The 15,138-nt window shown below is 43.0% G+C and overlaps 1 protein-coding gene and 1 long non-coding RNA gene across 2 annotated transcripts; both read left to right on the forward strand.

Moving 5' to 3' along the window:
- Nucleotides 1-8,507: 8,507 nt before the first annotated feature.
- Nucleotides 8,508-9,623, forward strand: LOC129591516 (uncharacterized). Its single transcript, XM_055487186.1, has 3 exons — nucleotides 8,508-8,803; nucleotides 8,863-9,159; nucleotides 9,376-9,623. Exons 1-3 carry the CDS (start codon nucleotides 8,574-8,576, stop codon nucleotides 9,500-9,502), a joined length of 654 nt encoding a protein of 217 aa, XP_055343161.1. The 5' UTR covers nucleotides 8,508-8,573; the 3' UTR covers nucleotides 9,503-9,623.
- Nucleotides 9,624-11,234: 1,611 nt separating this feature from the next.
- Nucleotides 11,235-12,913, forward strand: LOC129591510 (uncharacterized). The gene is made up of 3 exons (XR_008690852.1): nucleotides 11,235-11,555; nucleotides 11,707-11,996; nucleotides 12,144-12,913. It is a non-coding gene; the product is annotated as an uncharacterized LOC129591510 (long non-coding RNA).
- The last annotated feature ends 2,225 nt before the right edge of the window (nucleotides 12,914-15,138 follow it).

The raw sequence follows: 15,138 nt of genomic DNA on the forward strand, positions 1-15,138 counted from the left end.
AGTCAGACGTGTCTATGGTTAATTGCAGGGAGTTCAATAATACCGGTCACTCTGTATGCGGGATTTGTTTAACCGCTGCCCAGAGTTTTATAACAATCGCGGAACAGCATATAGTGCAGGATGATATGCGTCCGAATGACAGATCGCCACAGTCCGAGCCTGCGATACAACCGTCGGAGTCGTCAATTTATTTCTCAAAATGTTCAAGGCGAGCTTCGCTCAACAAATAGACAAAATGGGCGCACAGAATTTAGCTGTCCGCTCCGAGTGCGCGGGAGCACAGAATTTGGCTTTGCGCCCGAATGTCCGGGCGCAGAAGTATCGAAATTTTAATGTTTTTTTTCGGTAGTTGATTGTTTTTACTTATTTTTTTTACTCGCCGTTTTATTTTTTTTTACTCGCCTTCTGGTATCTTGTTATAGGCTTATTAGCTTGTTACAGCCTGTTAAAACTGCATTTTTATTTATTTTTCTTGTTGTGACTCAAGTTACAAGTTCTGTTAATAAGATAGCTGTACAAAGGTCTGTCGTTCAAGAAAATCTGGTATATTACTTCATCAAACAAGACAGTGTATTTAACTATACGAAAGGAAAACTGAGAGGTTAAATACATAATTAAAAAAAGAAGCCAAATAAAATATAAAAACCTTCGGAAAGACATCAAATGTGGAAAATTCTGTCCGCAGAATTTGGTTATTATTGGCCAGACGTAGCTGACCATCCGCTTGTACACCGGCCCACTGCAGGGCCGCTAACCGGATCCTCTGGCCGCTTATAAAAGCAACCAACCCGGATCACAGCCTTCAGTGCTTCGCAGCAAACGCAGAAATCGTTTCCCCGCCCGCCCACCGCAGGATTCACCGGAAGGATCGCCAGCCATTCTGGACTTTCTTTCAGAGTTGTTTAGATTGCTTGTTGTAGAACTGGTGTTCTTGTTACTGTTGTACAGTAGAACTGATTTCTTTACGGAGGATTACCTGCCTGTGTGCAGGCGTTTTGTGTTAGGTGTTTCCTTGTACCGGTAGACCAATCGTCTGCCAGGGATTTTTATGGAATTAAAATCCACCCACCATGCATCACGTGTTTGTTATTTGCCTCTCCTTGGCAGTAGTCGGCAATAATCGCCGATATTTTAGCGCCCGGAAATTCGGGGCGCAAAGCCCAAATTCTCTGCGCTCTGTTTGTCGGGGCGCACAGCAGTCACCAATTTTTAATCATCATTTAAGCCACTAGCACTAAATTCCGCCCCAAAATGTAATGATGCTTACCTTAGTGCTAGATGTTTTTACTGAGTTATACAAATGAACGCGAAATCACGCAGTACGTTATTAAGTGCTGTTTAAAAGTAAAGTATTTGCCGGTATGAAACCACAGACATCTCGGAACTGTCGCCTTGTTTTGATATTTTGAAAAAGCTCTTTAGTTATGCTCACCAAATTTCCCTGTTAACGTGTTTGTGGATATTTAATAATTTTTCATTGTCAAAATATTGTAGGACTTTCAAAAAGTCAAAGAACGCATGAACCATGTACCGGGCGCGTTAAAGGCTGGAAAATGTGGAAAAGATGTCGTGCATAGCGTTAATGAACCATATGTACACCCAATTATATGCCGCCCACTGCCGAAAATGACCTCATCATCGTTTCGTCAGCTTTTTCGTTCGGCAGTTACGTATGTCACTGTTTCAAAGTCCTAATGTATAGCTTGCTAATACCTGATGTACACTCTGTATGATCTGATATGCCTAGCCTTTAACCTGACTGTGTCTGTTTACGCCTACTTAAAGGACTGGTGTACCGTTACTGCAAGGAAGCCATTTCTTCGCAAAAGTACCAATCATTATGTTGATTCTTTTCTTACCGTTTACCGACTTGCCATCTACCGATACTTTCCTAATAAAGCTACTTCACATGCGCTGCCGGCCGATTTGGTCTTGACCTTTTTCCGTTCCCTAATTAGCTCTGCCAAATTCATCATGTAACACGTAATATATATCCGGATTATTTATATATCCATAATATATATCCACGTAATATATATCTGGATTATTTTCTGACTTCGTATCATGGACGTGTGCTCTTTCAATCTGCTAAGTCGTATTCACAATTTCATATTCACGGTAATATTTCACGTATTAAAACGGCTACATTAGCAACCGATAGTATCAGTTGTTCAGTTTCTGATTTCTATTGGCAAAGCAATATTTGGCTGTTATTTTAAATCTCGTCCCCGTGATTACAGATCAATTTTGTCATGAAAAGATGGAAAAAAGTTGCTGTAATTAGCGGTTAAGGAAAGGAATATGAAAGCGCACACAGTACATGCATGCGGTAAATCATGCATTTTATGGTATGGTTTGACGAGACTCGAAACTACATTTCCCAAATGCTTCATTGCCCATTTAGATATTATTTTATATAAACAAAGATCGTATAATATTGATGCCAGTATCACGAACAATAAATACGTATATTCAGAATTTTCTTTTGACCTTTAGAACGCACTAGAAAGCATAAGCACCGACAAGTTCAGCTAGCGCAAACAAAATTCCAAGCAGGCTAACTTACTTAACTTGTCAATAAATGAGTGCGAAGTTGATAAACGTTTAGATGATATTGCGTTTTTGTCGGAAATAATTGGCTATCATAACACAGACAAACATAACTTTGCCTCGTCACTTTCACTCTTAACGATCGTACTTCCGCGCTTAATATCATCGCACTAGCGCTAACACTGATTACTGAATGGGAAAGTTGTTGACAACCAACAACTGCATTTCACATTAAACTCATTCAGAAAAACAAACACTTCTTGGTAAACTTCTTAATTATGTTTATGCCTCTGCAAAAAGGAACTATAGACCGCGGACCAAGCAAAATACTGCATGCTTGCTGGTTACCTAAAAAGCGGCGCTATATGAATGAAACAAAACGATACAGTATCATGGATGCCCGCAGGATAGTTTACCGTACAATCCCTTACCGTGCCAACAAACAACAGCGAACAAAAAACAATAACAAGTTTTGAGCCAGCGAGTTAAGTCAACACGGGATTTTTCTACCGAACACGGAAGTTAAGTGTATGAACCGGTCTATAAAGACAACCGAAGGCCCAAGAACTGCAGAAGATTTCATTCGAGCATCAAACCGATAACTCGCTTCTCGTTTAATTTAAGTCAAGGAAACCTTAGCCTTCATCATGAACGTTTTACGCTGGTGTTTGATCCTTGTGGTAGCCGCACTCGCACTGGTAAGTGTGACCTTTTGCTTAATTTGACCAATTAATATCTAATAAAATGTTAGAATATCGGATCATTTTTGCAACGTACGTTGTCTGTTAAGGAAAGATGATACAAACGCGCCACTCGTAGCGGTTATCCAGTAATCAGAATCCTGCCGACACCTTATTGTATTATGTGGCTTTTGCAGTTTTCACAAACGGAGGCGGCGCGAACGTGCCAGAGTAAGGTCGGCGGAAGTTGCGCCAATACGGAATGCTGCGGAAAGAAGCAAGCGGAACACGGCTACACACTCCATTGTGATACTAGCACTCACACCTGCCAGTCTTCCATTACTGTTCACCACCACAAGTGAAAGGGCTCGGTGTCTGGATACGACAAGCGCGCCTGTAATGAAGCTTACGCAGCCTGTGCTGTCTTTTACTTCCTCTTGCTCTGTAGAAATATATATTTATCAAATATCGAATCAGCCACCAATTTCGGCCACAATAACAGTTAAAAATCAATAATTATGTCAAACAATGTTATTGTTAATACGGTGAACAGTGTACCTACAAATTGCAATAAATATCCCCGTTTTGTCGTCGTTTTAAATAACTCACTGTAGAATAAAAAAGTTTACCTACTTTTGCAAATACTGTACTACACTGTCTACACATAGTCTACACTCTACACAAAGTCCGCCAGAAAATCAATGCTCGCTTTTAGTGGTCACTTGCCGCGGAAATCAGTTGCGTTAACTTTTGTAAATAACTTTGATTTAGCATGTTAGAAGTCAGAAACGCGCAAAGAAGCGACAGCGGCTATTTCTGGAAATGCCACTAGAAAACATTTGTTGGTGACGGAGAGATCAGTACGATAGGAATAATTACCGTAATAATCTATCCTACCGACCTACTCAACGACAGAGTATGAGCTGATAATCTCAATGTGGCATAGCTAAGTCTAAGAATCTACGCGAAGCGAGAACTGCATCTTCGACGATATTTTAATTAGAAACTCCGAAACTGCCAAAACTCGTAATGAGAGAACTGATCATGCAAAGTACTGCCTCTCACAGACTTATATAGACACGGCGCATCCGTGTAGAAAAAACCAAAAGTAAATCCGAACACAAAAGAGAAAGTGTAAGAATAATAGAAAGTACGAGTAAAGCCGTCACTTTACGCACACATCACTACTGTACTGCTCTATTCCGTCATTGGCTAATGAGGTTTCTACCAAAAATGAAAGCATCGAGCAACCGTTTTTCTTTAGCCCTTCAGTACTTCATTTTCGTAGGCGAAATTAAAAGCAGGAATACGGGGATGTCGCCGCCGTATCCATAGGCGACCATCGAAAATTTAGCGCAGTTAGCGTGAAAAGAACCGTACCCACGGCAGCGCTACATATTACTTCCAAACTTCGGACTCATTTCCAAACTTAGGCTATGCAATTTGTTTACGTTAATCGACAGTATCAGAGCCAGAGTCTGAGTGCGTGTCGGACTCCTCTGACGCAGATGTGTCCAAATCGGAAATGTTGACTTCTGAACTCGAATCAGAGCCTTCTGGCGTACACGGTTTCGCAACGGGCATTAACAAAGCGAGCGTCAACATGAGCAAACACTTTGGAGGCAACCTTGTAGCAACATCTTTCTTGACGTCGTCGAGGTTCTTGGGCGTTTCTTTCTTCCACCTACCCAATTTAACTGTTTACCATAACCGTTAATCTCAGCTTTGCAGCATGTCATACCGGTGCAACTGTTTCACTCACAATTCATAGCACAATGGAATAAATGGCCAGATACCGTAGTGTTTCTCTCTTAGATCATTTTCTGTTAGGGAGTCCAGCCAGCTTATCATGGCTCTGATCTTATCATCCGGAACTGCGGGACACAACCGCTCTAACGCTGATTGGAAGGATTCGACTAATGTGGATATTGCTGATTCCGCAAAGTTGTACTGAAAATAGGGAACTGTAATATAGAAGGGGTCCAGACAACAAGCCTGAGGTCGATGATAGCGCGGCGCATGGCGAATTCGTTGATAAAAAGGGCAAAAATACGAGATCGCCGCTAAACAGAATGAAAGCTTGCTATTAAAGCAGCAGTTCTTCAGCAACAGGTGGCGGTCACCTTGGCATAATCAGGTGCCGACTGTTTCGTGGCTCGAAACGTTACAAAATCGTCATCCGTGTGCAATATGGGCCATTGGTCCGGGAATTCTAGAAGCTCGTGGAACGTCAGTATAGAATTGTCAGCAATGACCAGCCAATCGAGTTTCACGCACAAAAAATGCAAACAGACATTTCTCCCAGTTACCAATGAGGTAAATGATTTTGGTGTGTTTTGTTACCGTGCTGCACAGCACGTAAATCATGGTAGCGCGGTGCTCACTGAAGTCGGCAAACTGTTGCAATGAGAACATTTTTAGGGTATCGAGGACGTTCATTGACTGGCGTGGTAAAATCAGACATTGTTGGATTGTTTCAGAAGACAATAAATGGCGAAACCATGTACACGTCCTGAAAGCAAAGAGATCAGGACTGCCCAAGAAGGGTGTTGTCAATACGATGTCTATACTGCAGCAAAACAAAATCATGTATATGCGAGTACAACTCAGCGTTGCGCATTTTTTATAACTGGCTAACTTCGTGTCCCTTGTCAGTAACCGTAACGAATACTCTGACAAGCACCCGCGTGACTGGGTGGGATGTGGAGTCGCAGTCTCGCTGATAACTGAGGCACGCCGCACGCGTAGCAAATACCATAAGCCGAATCAGATCAGCCAAGTACGTACCTGCGAATCTGATGTTGATCAAACACATCCAAAGAGGAAAACACAGCTAGATGCAACTCCGGGAATAGATCACTAAAACGTATTTCATCACGGTTGTCCAGGTCTACAAAAAAAGTAAAACATCAGAGTGCACTGGAAAATTTTTCGAGGCAGTTACAGGTAATTATTAATTCCGGCATTATACCTAAGTGTTCGAGTTCGACTTCGAGTTGCAGAAGAGTTGAGGAAGATTTTTGACAACAACACTGTGTGATATATGTAGCGCAATATAATATACTCGTATTCTTTATTACTAACCGTCTGCAGCATGAGCAGACAAGCACTAAAGTGCATTCATAACTGCAACATTCGCTTTGCAACTGCCGGTGCTATCTCCATAATATTTGGACATTCACGAGATTCCACAATACACTATAGACTGTGTACTTCAGTCACCGGAAAACGTTTACTAACCTTCCATGCCCACAACCACGCTGACAAGTTGGTCCAAAATTCTTCCCACAGTGTGCGTGATCCGCTTGGACAGTGATGTTGTGAACCGTCTAATAGCGTTGACCGAGTGATCAAAAATGTACCGCTCACTGTGGACTCCGCCACGCCCTTTCGCAACTAACACGGCAACACATTCATCCTCAACCCCGAGAAACATTATGTCTTTCGTGACACCACTCGAACATCTCCACATAAATTGACTGTGAAAATGTGGCATGTCCTTTATGCGCTCGAGTTCATCTGCAATATGGGGAATATCTGACGTAAATTCACAAAAAGGAATCAGCACGCGATGGAAGGAGTCCATGGTCACGGGTGGTCCCAACGGTCCCGCCCGACGTACACGCTTCAAGGCGGCATCGTTTCCGTCCAACACGCGGTACGCTTTGATCGTTCCATTCGGCAGTTCAACTTCGACATTCAGTAACGTAAAATTCAGACAGCCTTTAGCTTCAGCAGAATACACGGATTGCCATGATTCCGAATGCTCCTCATCAGTGCTGACAAGAACATCCATTCCTTCAACTATTTCAGTGTCATTGATGCAGTACCTTGGTCCTGCCCATACGCCCACCCTGCGCAGCTTTTTCATGGGCACCAACCGCAGTTGCTGCTGCATGCAGCCGATCTGCACCCTACACTGACCATTTTCCACTCCACAGACATATCCACGGTATACGGTCCTATCGTCGCCCTCAGTGTCGTCCTCAATGTCCACAACAAATCGGCTGTAAACATTCGTTAACAGCGGAGTTGTGCATATCCGCGCAAACAAAAAATCCTCCATAATGGGTGGACTATTGGGTGCGACCTTTTTTACAAGTTCGTCTGGATGATTAATTTTCATTCAACATATGGCAAATAATGATTCTTCTTGGAGAGGACATATATTACCACTGACATTCATTTTACAACTTGACATACATCTCTGTTGGAGTGTGCATGCACTGGTGGGTAACTGCATGGAACTCTGGCGTAAATGGAGTGCAAATCCTGCTGCATGCGTGAGTCGTGATTGACCAAGAGCAATACACGCTAAGCCAGTAACAGGAATGGACTAGGAAGAAATAAGGGACTACCAATCGATACTATGTGCGTTGCTGCACTATGTGACGATTCCGATCGATAGCGCAATTGATCATAGTAGGTATGTGGTCAGTTGAACCATCCAAATTTATTGATTTTCTGCATTCTCAGCCTTGTCAATTAAAACAGCGACAAAAAAGGAGCGCGACAAATGATTGAACCGCTATTATTTAGCCCTGAAATTTTTTAATGATTTAATGCCTTAATTTAATGAACGATTTAATACGGTTTTAATTGGAGATTTAACGTTTTCCACCGAATGCGGTCTTGTATGCGTGTATGCGGGTATTTACATATTTATGCGTGTATGCGGGTACGTTCAACATTTATTCATTTTCGAGCATATTTTACAACGCAGTAATGTAGTCTGTCTAAAGAAGAAATAAAAAAACCTATAGAACTGTTGGCAATCACCTTCTGGTGTCTAATAGATGTGCTCGCCGGTTTTTTCATATGATTTGCCGGCTCGTTCAGGTAGCGCAATGATTCGGACTTTAGACACGATCCTGTTCCATTACGAATGACTAAACGTTTGTTTTCCCTCTAACATAGCAAATATTTTCTCTCAAATACATAATGTTTTCTGCAAACGTTCGATTATGTAGCTCGAAGCTATAGCAAACAGTGTTTATTAAGCACAGCCTGCACAGGTACATCGTAAATCAGATAACCTGTGCCGTGTGAAAGTCCCTAACTTTCACACGGTCACAGATGTCCGGTGGTTGCTGGGAAACCATTAACTGCAGTGCAAGCAAGGAAGTTCTGAGTTGGCGTTGTCGCAAAATCTAGATTGAAAAAGTAGCCAAAATCTGATACTCGTACAACTGTACATGCAATATTCGTATGTTGGCTAATGTGACTTTAAATACTGCTGTTGCAAGGCGAGCCACAATCGACACTCCACCGGTCGAATAAGAAACAGTACGAGCGTTGTTCAACACTCAAGAATATCCGAGCCGGTCTTTATCGTTTGCCAGTATGGATTGCAAATTTTTTATGGTGTTATTATTGATATCCTGCCTGGGATTTGCATATGCCGTAGGCAGCGAAACATGCGACGAACTGCAGGCGAAATGTACGGCGTATAAAAAAGCCGAAAGACCCACCGTAAACAGCTTAGCGACGGTTGTTCCTGGATCCAGCTCCACATGGCCGGTTACGGAGCAACTACTTCAAGAATACCGGCAACTGGGGGAACAACACTGCCGGTTAGTTTTTTTTTCGGTTAACGCGCTATGACAAATTCCGAAATATTTTCTGATTGTAGAGAGTTCAACAACACCGGCTACTGCCTGCGAGAATTGTTTAGCCGTTGTCCCGAATCTTACGGTAACCACACGACAGGGTCCAGTGAATGGGATGGATGGTATGATGCTGAGATGCAGATTGCCCTGGCCAGAGTTTGTGAAACAACCATCGGACCAGTAAAACTGCATCGCGCTGCCAGTCACTGTTTTAAAACTGATGGGACACTGTTCATGCGCTGCTGCTATATTGGACCGGATCACGGACCGGATTACAACAAGCAAATGAATGCCACGACTGCCCACCAGAAGCTCTGCCAGTACGTCTCATGCAAAATTGAAAATAATCGTACAGTAATTTGGCACCGATTAAGGTTGGATGTTAAACGTACCCTTTTTTCAAGGATACTGTTGCCAGTTATGCTGCTTTTTAAATCCGTTATATTTGTATAAGCTTTATGACTAGTAGACTCTAAATATTTTTAAATAATTTGTATACGTTTTGGCATTCTGTATTTTGCTTATGTTTGCTTCAGCCGTATCAAAGAGGTGGCGGAACGCATGAGCGGGTCACCAAGCACCGACCTGGTAGCAAAATGTGGACAAGATGCGGTGGAGACAATTAGAGCTGCATACCAGCAAATCCACACCGCCCACTGTTAGATAATATCTCGTGATTTGTTTGTTTTGTCTCATGTATTGTTTGTTATCCCTTTTTCAAACATCACCTCGTAACTTTATATCTCATTAAACACCTACGAGTTTTATCTATTTGTCCTCGGGTACTGTCAAATTTTAAAAAATTATGGAGGTTCTCATCTAATTTGTTATCCATTTAAAGAATTGGTTCTGAATGGTGAATGCGTAAAAAATGACAACCAGGAATAAGTTTCCTACGCAGCTGCCGATACTGGTACTGGTACGTTTAGGGCAACCAAGAAGCTTCTTCCTGTAGCGCCGCTTCGGACCCGGTTTATTTAAATAAAACCGGGCACCGAAACAGGTCGCAATGCTACCTTCTCGAAAAATTTACAAATTTTTTTCAAAGCATTGCAGAGCATCATAGAACTCGGCATTTCCATGGAATTTCTTTGCTATCAAGTGTCGTGACCTCAAATACATGCTGACTGAACTAATCCAGAACTGAACATACTAGAACTGGCGCTGCTACGCCCCACCTCTCCCAAGTGAGACACCCACTAACAAAGCCAAAATAGAGCCGAGATACCATAAAAACATAACAAAATTCCATATTGTCAGAATTCAATTCCATATTCCACAAATTAAATTTGGCAGGCTCTTCACAACATTCATCCTTTCTGGTGGACGGCCTTTTCGGTCGAGGTCACGTTCCTTTCGGTGGCTATACGTCGTGGATATAATCGGTCGGATTCACCAACGCCCTTATAGAAAGTCCGATCCCCGCTCGCATTGACTTTCTATCCGCCTCGTTCGATCGCGGGCTAGCATCCCTATCGGCACAGAATGTCGCAACACAATGTCCGCGCTTTTTACTAGCCGTAAACTTGCCCAAGGCACCATCAGCGTGGATTCCCTCGTCCACATTCTTCCAGGTCACCCACCAGCCGCTCTCTATGCACGCTCCTTTTCGTCCCTCTCGTCACGGGTGTCACCTTCGGCCTCTCGGCGTCTTTGTTGGCCACCACCAAACACTGGCACCACACTCACACTCCTCCGCTGACGACTTCACCGTTCACTACCTCCACGCACAACTGCACTACCACTTTCAGCTTGACGACCACGCCACTGCCATAGATCTGACAACATCTACCGCGGGTTCGTGCATCATCTACACGTTTCACATCGCAGCATTTCCTCCTCGACCTCTTTTCCACACCCCCACTCACTACAATCACTACTTCAAACTTTTGTCACATCTTCACACTTTTATCACAAGTTTCTAAAACGGGATATCTTAATTTTTCGATCATGGGCGTACAGAGAAGCGTGTTATTCTTAAAAACCTGCAGAAAAATCAGACTACATTGGTATCTGCATGCAGCAGTTGATACTGTAAACTAACTTCTCCTCTCCTTCATTTGTGCGTGATCCTGCTAGAACGTCTTTCCGTGCTAGAACGAACGAACGAACGATCCGTGCTGATATTTCTGACGAAGCCACCACTAGAATTTGCACTGAAAAAAACAGTTTGATCCTCGAGCTACAGTACTGCATAAGATCATCAGACTGTTATGCAGACAACTGCTGTAAATATCTCGTGCTTTAGCCAAATGAGGAAGCCTAATCGATAACTTAATCAATCTTATCGACAACTTGATCGAAAATCTGATGCATATCTGCCACTGAACACAGCATAAACACTTTTACAGTTAAATAATACGTGGCCCGGTTGTTTCCCAGTGTTGCGGCGCACCTTGTCCGACGCACCGTAAAGTAAACAGATTTTTCCACAGCCAGAAAAGCCACGGGCGCCAACCGATTCCAGCCAGTTATCCACAATGAATTGCACAACTTTTACTGCCGTTTTGCTGATTTCTTGCAGCACGCTGAGTGCGTATGGCGTATTCGGTGAAACCTGCGCGGAACTCAAAGCACGGTGTTTGGAATACCAGAGAAATGAAACCTCCAGTGTGATGCAGATACGCTTAGTGGGGAATGTGGAATCCAACCCAGTATGGCCCGTTCCCGAAGCACTTCTTGAAGAATCCCGCCATCTTGGCGACGCGCATTGCCGGTTTGTTTATCCTGCTGTTTTATGTTACCCATTGTATATACTGAGTGGTACCCGTTGATGTGCATATTGAAAAATAAACATGTTACCCATGCGTAATAATACGTATACTGGTCAGTTAAATAAAGAACCGCGAGCTTGTGATCGATTTCAGGCTGATTAACAAAAGCGGCCCTTGCCGAAAAGAGCTATTAACTCGGTGCCCAGACTCAGCCCCAGAGTATCGCGACAATCGCACCGATGGATGGTACACGGCCGAAATGGTGACGGCCTTTACCAAAATCTGCGACACCACCATCGGAGCAGTCAAATTCCATCGCGCTGCTGCCCACTGTCTGTGGAAAGCTGAGGCACTGTTGCGGTCTTGTTGCATCATCGGACCGGTACCGGAGGAGATGGCACTCCACTGAAAAACGCAGCTGCTGCTCACCAGACATTTTGCCGGTAATTTACGCCGCATAACGGTGACTGCCGAAACACTGATAAAAAACCTATGGAAATGTAATTGCTGAAAGTTGTTACCGGACAAAAGAGCTTTACATTGTTGTATATACTCATCATTGTCTGGTTAGATTTTTGCTTCTGTTCCAGAATGCTTGATGAAGTTCTGGAGCGCACAAATGGCTCCCAAGGCACCGAACTGGCTGCAAAGTGTGGACAAGACGTTGTGGACATAATCAAGGAAGGACACAAGCAGATGCATAACGCTCACTGCTCTACCTGAGCGCATCCGCTAGTTTTAGTTAGCATTCTTTCCTGTTACTTGTTAATTTTGTCTAGAAACAGCTTACTAACAGAATATAAACAAGTGATAAATTTATCCCAAGTGACTTATCCCAATTTATCCCAAGTGAATGCGCTGGCTCATAAATTTCAGCGTAATTCTTCCTTCGGAACAAACTCTCCTCTCATAACTTTTGTATATTGCTCTGAGGTGCTTTTACTGAAACGTACGGCTGCCTTGTTCCAGTTTTTATTTCTGTAATAATCCACTGTACAGAAACGGCAAAATGTAAAGTTGTAATATTTCCACCAAAATAATGCAGATAATAATATAATGTAAAACTTACACCCATAAAATAACAAGCAAAGACGGTTTAGCAAACACTTTGGTGCGTATTTGTGATAAAATTAAAGTATTATTTTAATTCTCAAATAAATAATAGTGCCTTTCTCAACTGGAAAGTAATCATCCAAAAAATCAAACCACGTTTTAATCTTATGCAGACATCGAAATGTCAAATTCTGAACTTGACGAGATTAAAAGCAAAAAAATCTGAAACCAGCGACAACTACGAGATTTGTAACTGTAATCTGTTTAATAGGGTTCATTATCGTTGCAAACTATTTCGCAGCTGCGGAAATGCCTTGCAAGAGATACTGTTGCGCGCTATCATAGCGGGCAGCAGTTATATAATTATTTTTTACTTGATTTACATTTACGTACTGTAACAATTGTATCTGGTTTCAGGCGTTTGAAAGAAGTAGTGGAACGGATGGACGGTTCATCTAGCGCAGAATTGGCTGCAAAGTGTGGACAGGATGCCATGTAGACAATCAGTGCTGCCTACCAGCAAATCTCACCGTACACTGTTGTGGAACACCTTACCATATTTTGTTATCGTCCGAGGTCTTATTTTTTTTGAATGATGACCGTAACTCCAGAAGAACGTTAAATCCATCAATCTTCATTCTTCCCTCGACTTATGTCACATAAATGTGCTTGCATTTTCAGCAACCAGTCTTAGGTTCTGACACAGGCTATGGGCCTATGACTATGGCAAATACTGTTTAAATACATACGGCAACGATGTGCGCATTAAACCAGCCCGAAGATTTTGCAACATGTTCGATGCACAGTTTACTATTTTTTGTTTTATTCGGCATCAGTCACAAAAGCACTGCTTCGTACGTGAAGTGAATTCAACATGTTTATGCCCATGGGCTTCTTAAGGATACTATAGCAATTTCAGTTTGCCCCCAAACTTTTTTATTTAACACAAACCGATTGATTACAGCTACGGAATTAGCGGATTTTTTAAACTAGAAAACACTTTTCAAAGTTAGAAAAACTTAAAACGAAGTTCTAGTTGCCGGTCCCCAACAATTACCTTCATGTAGTCAAAAACAAAAAAAAAACTTAGTTTTTTCATTCTTAGCACTTATTCTAGGTGAATAGATAGCGCTGAATCCGAATATACTAGCAGAAAAATTTTCGGTGTGTATTCGAAAGTTTATTCTTTAACATCTTCTGTGACATAACACGCTGAGCCTGTGTGGTGCGCGGCGTCTCCTTCGTTCTTCGCGGCATCACTCAAGTCTCTCAGCACATATCTGTACGCATCACTCCATTCTCCAGTTAACAGTGTTCCGATAATACTTGACCGGAGCTTTATTAGCACCTTTCCCGGCTCTACATCCCCGTGAAAGAAGTTGCACTGGTGCAGATATTCCAGATCGCTTGCGATATCTGCGGCGCAGTGATAAGTTTAGACGCTTCCAGTGTCATCGTATTGTTTGCGGTATCTCTCGGAAAAGCGTCTACTCTACCTATATGAAAAGATCAAACGCCTAGTCAGCACAGAAACGCAAAACAAAATAATTTGCAGCTGGTAGGATGACGTACGTGTACAACAAATTCCTGTTTGCCGGTTCACGGAAATCGTGTTAACCCAGACCGCACTCATTACACAAAAGGATTCCGGGAGGTTGATAGGAAAATTTTTGTAGTTCTCTCCAACTGAGGCGAGCGGAATTTGTATTAGCGGGGTTTTCAACGATCCCGCTCTTCCCGGTACAATCGCGCATCGAAACAATTCTGAACGCCAAATTGACCGTATTAGTGCCACGAACGTGTTTAACCTCAGTGTTAGGAAGCCCGAATGTTCCTGCTCCGGCAGTATTGTCGCTGCACCGAAGAAAACTACCGCTTCCGCCCAGTCTGTGCAGTTCTTCTACATCAGTTTCCAGATAAGGCGCTCCTTCTTCCGGTTGTAAAGCGAAACCTTGCTATATGTAATATGATTTGCAGGCCGGAATCAAGCTCTCCTTAATTGTGGCTATCTTCGGTCTTTCGGTTGCCTCAAATCGCAGACAAAGGTCAAAAAGTGTTTTCAGAGGAGGGTTGTTTTGGCAAAAGGCCTCGTATTCGGGCCGACCTCGGCCATTTCCCACAATTAGTGTTATCCCAACAAAGGGATTCGGCTCACGATTGAGCCACCGCTTAGTACCGTTCTTCTCCGTAGTATAGTATTGTGGGTCGTTGCCGCTGATAATATACAAGAAAAGGCATCCCATTCCATAAATGTCGGCCATCTTTACCGCCTCAGGGTCCTCCATGTCGAGTCCTCTTAGTATTCCCGGACCGAGATACAGAAGTGCCCGCACCGCTTCGGCGTGATTGTGTTTGATAAATTTAGCGTTCAGCTTGCTCGGGTCGAAGTGATGCAGTGTCACTCCATTTGTGTGGATAGTTACCTGACTGGGTCGAAAGTCAAAGCCAGATTCCTGGTTGTCATGATGTGCTTGAAGACAGTCCACAATCGCCGCAATAATTTGCAGTTGACCGGCATCCGGCAACACAAGG

Source organism: Paramacrobiotus metropolitanus, unplaced genomic scaffold, assembly GCF_019649055.1.
Source record: "Paramacrobiotus metropolitanus isolate TYO unplaced genomic scaffold, Prichtersi_v1.0 Parri_scaffold0000046, whole genome shotgun sequence".
NCBI classification, from domain to species: Eukaryota; Metazoa; Tardigrada; class Eutardigrada; order Parachela; family Macrobiotidae; genus Paramacrobiotus; species Paramacrobiotus metropolitanus.

Excerpts from the sequence above, each read along its gene's own strand:
- LOC129591516 (XM_055487186.1), top strand. The coding sequence starts at position 8,574 with ATGGATTGCAAATTTTTTATGGTGTTATTATTGATATCCTGCCTGGGA. Across the intron at positions 8,804-8,862 it reads CTGGGGGAACAACACTGCCG|AGAGTTCAACAACACCGGCT; the intron begins GTTAGTTTTTTT and ends TTCTGATTGTAG. Across the intron at positions 9,160-9,375 it reads GCCCACCAGAAGCTCTGCCA|CCGTATCAAAGAGGTGGCGG; the intron begins GTACGTCTCATG and ends TGTTTGCTTCAG.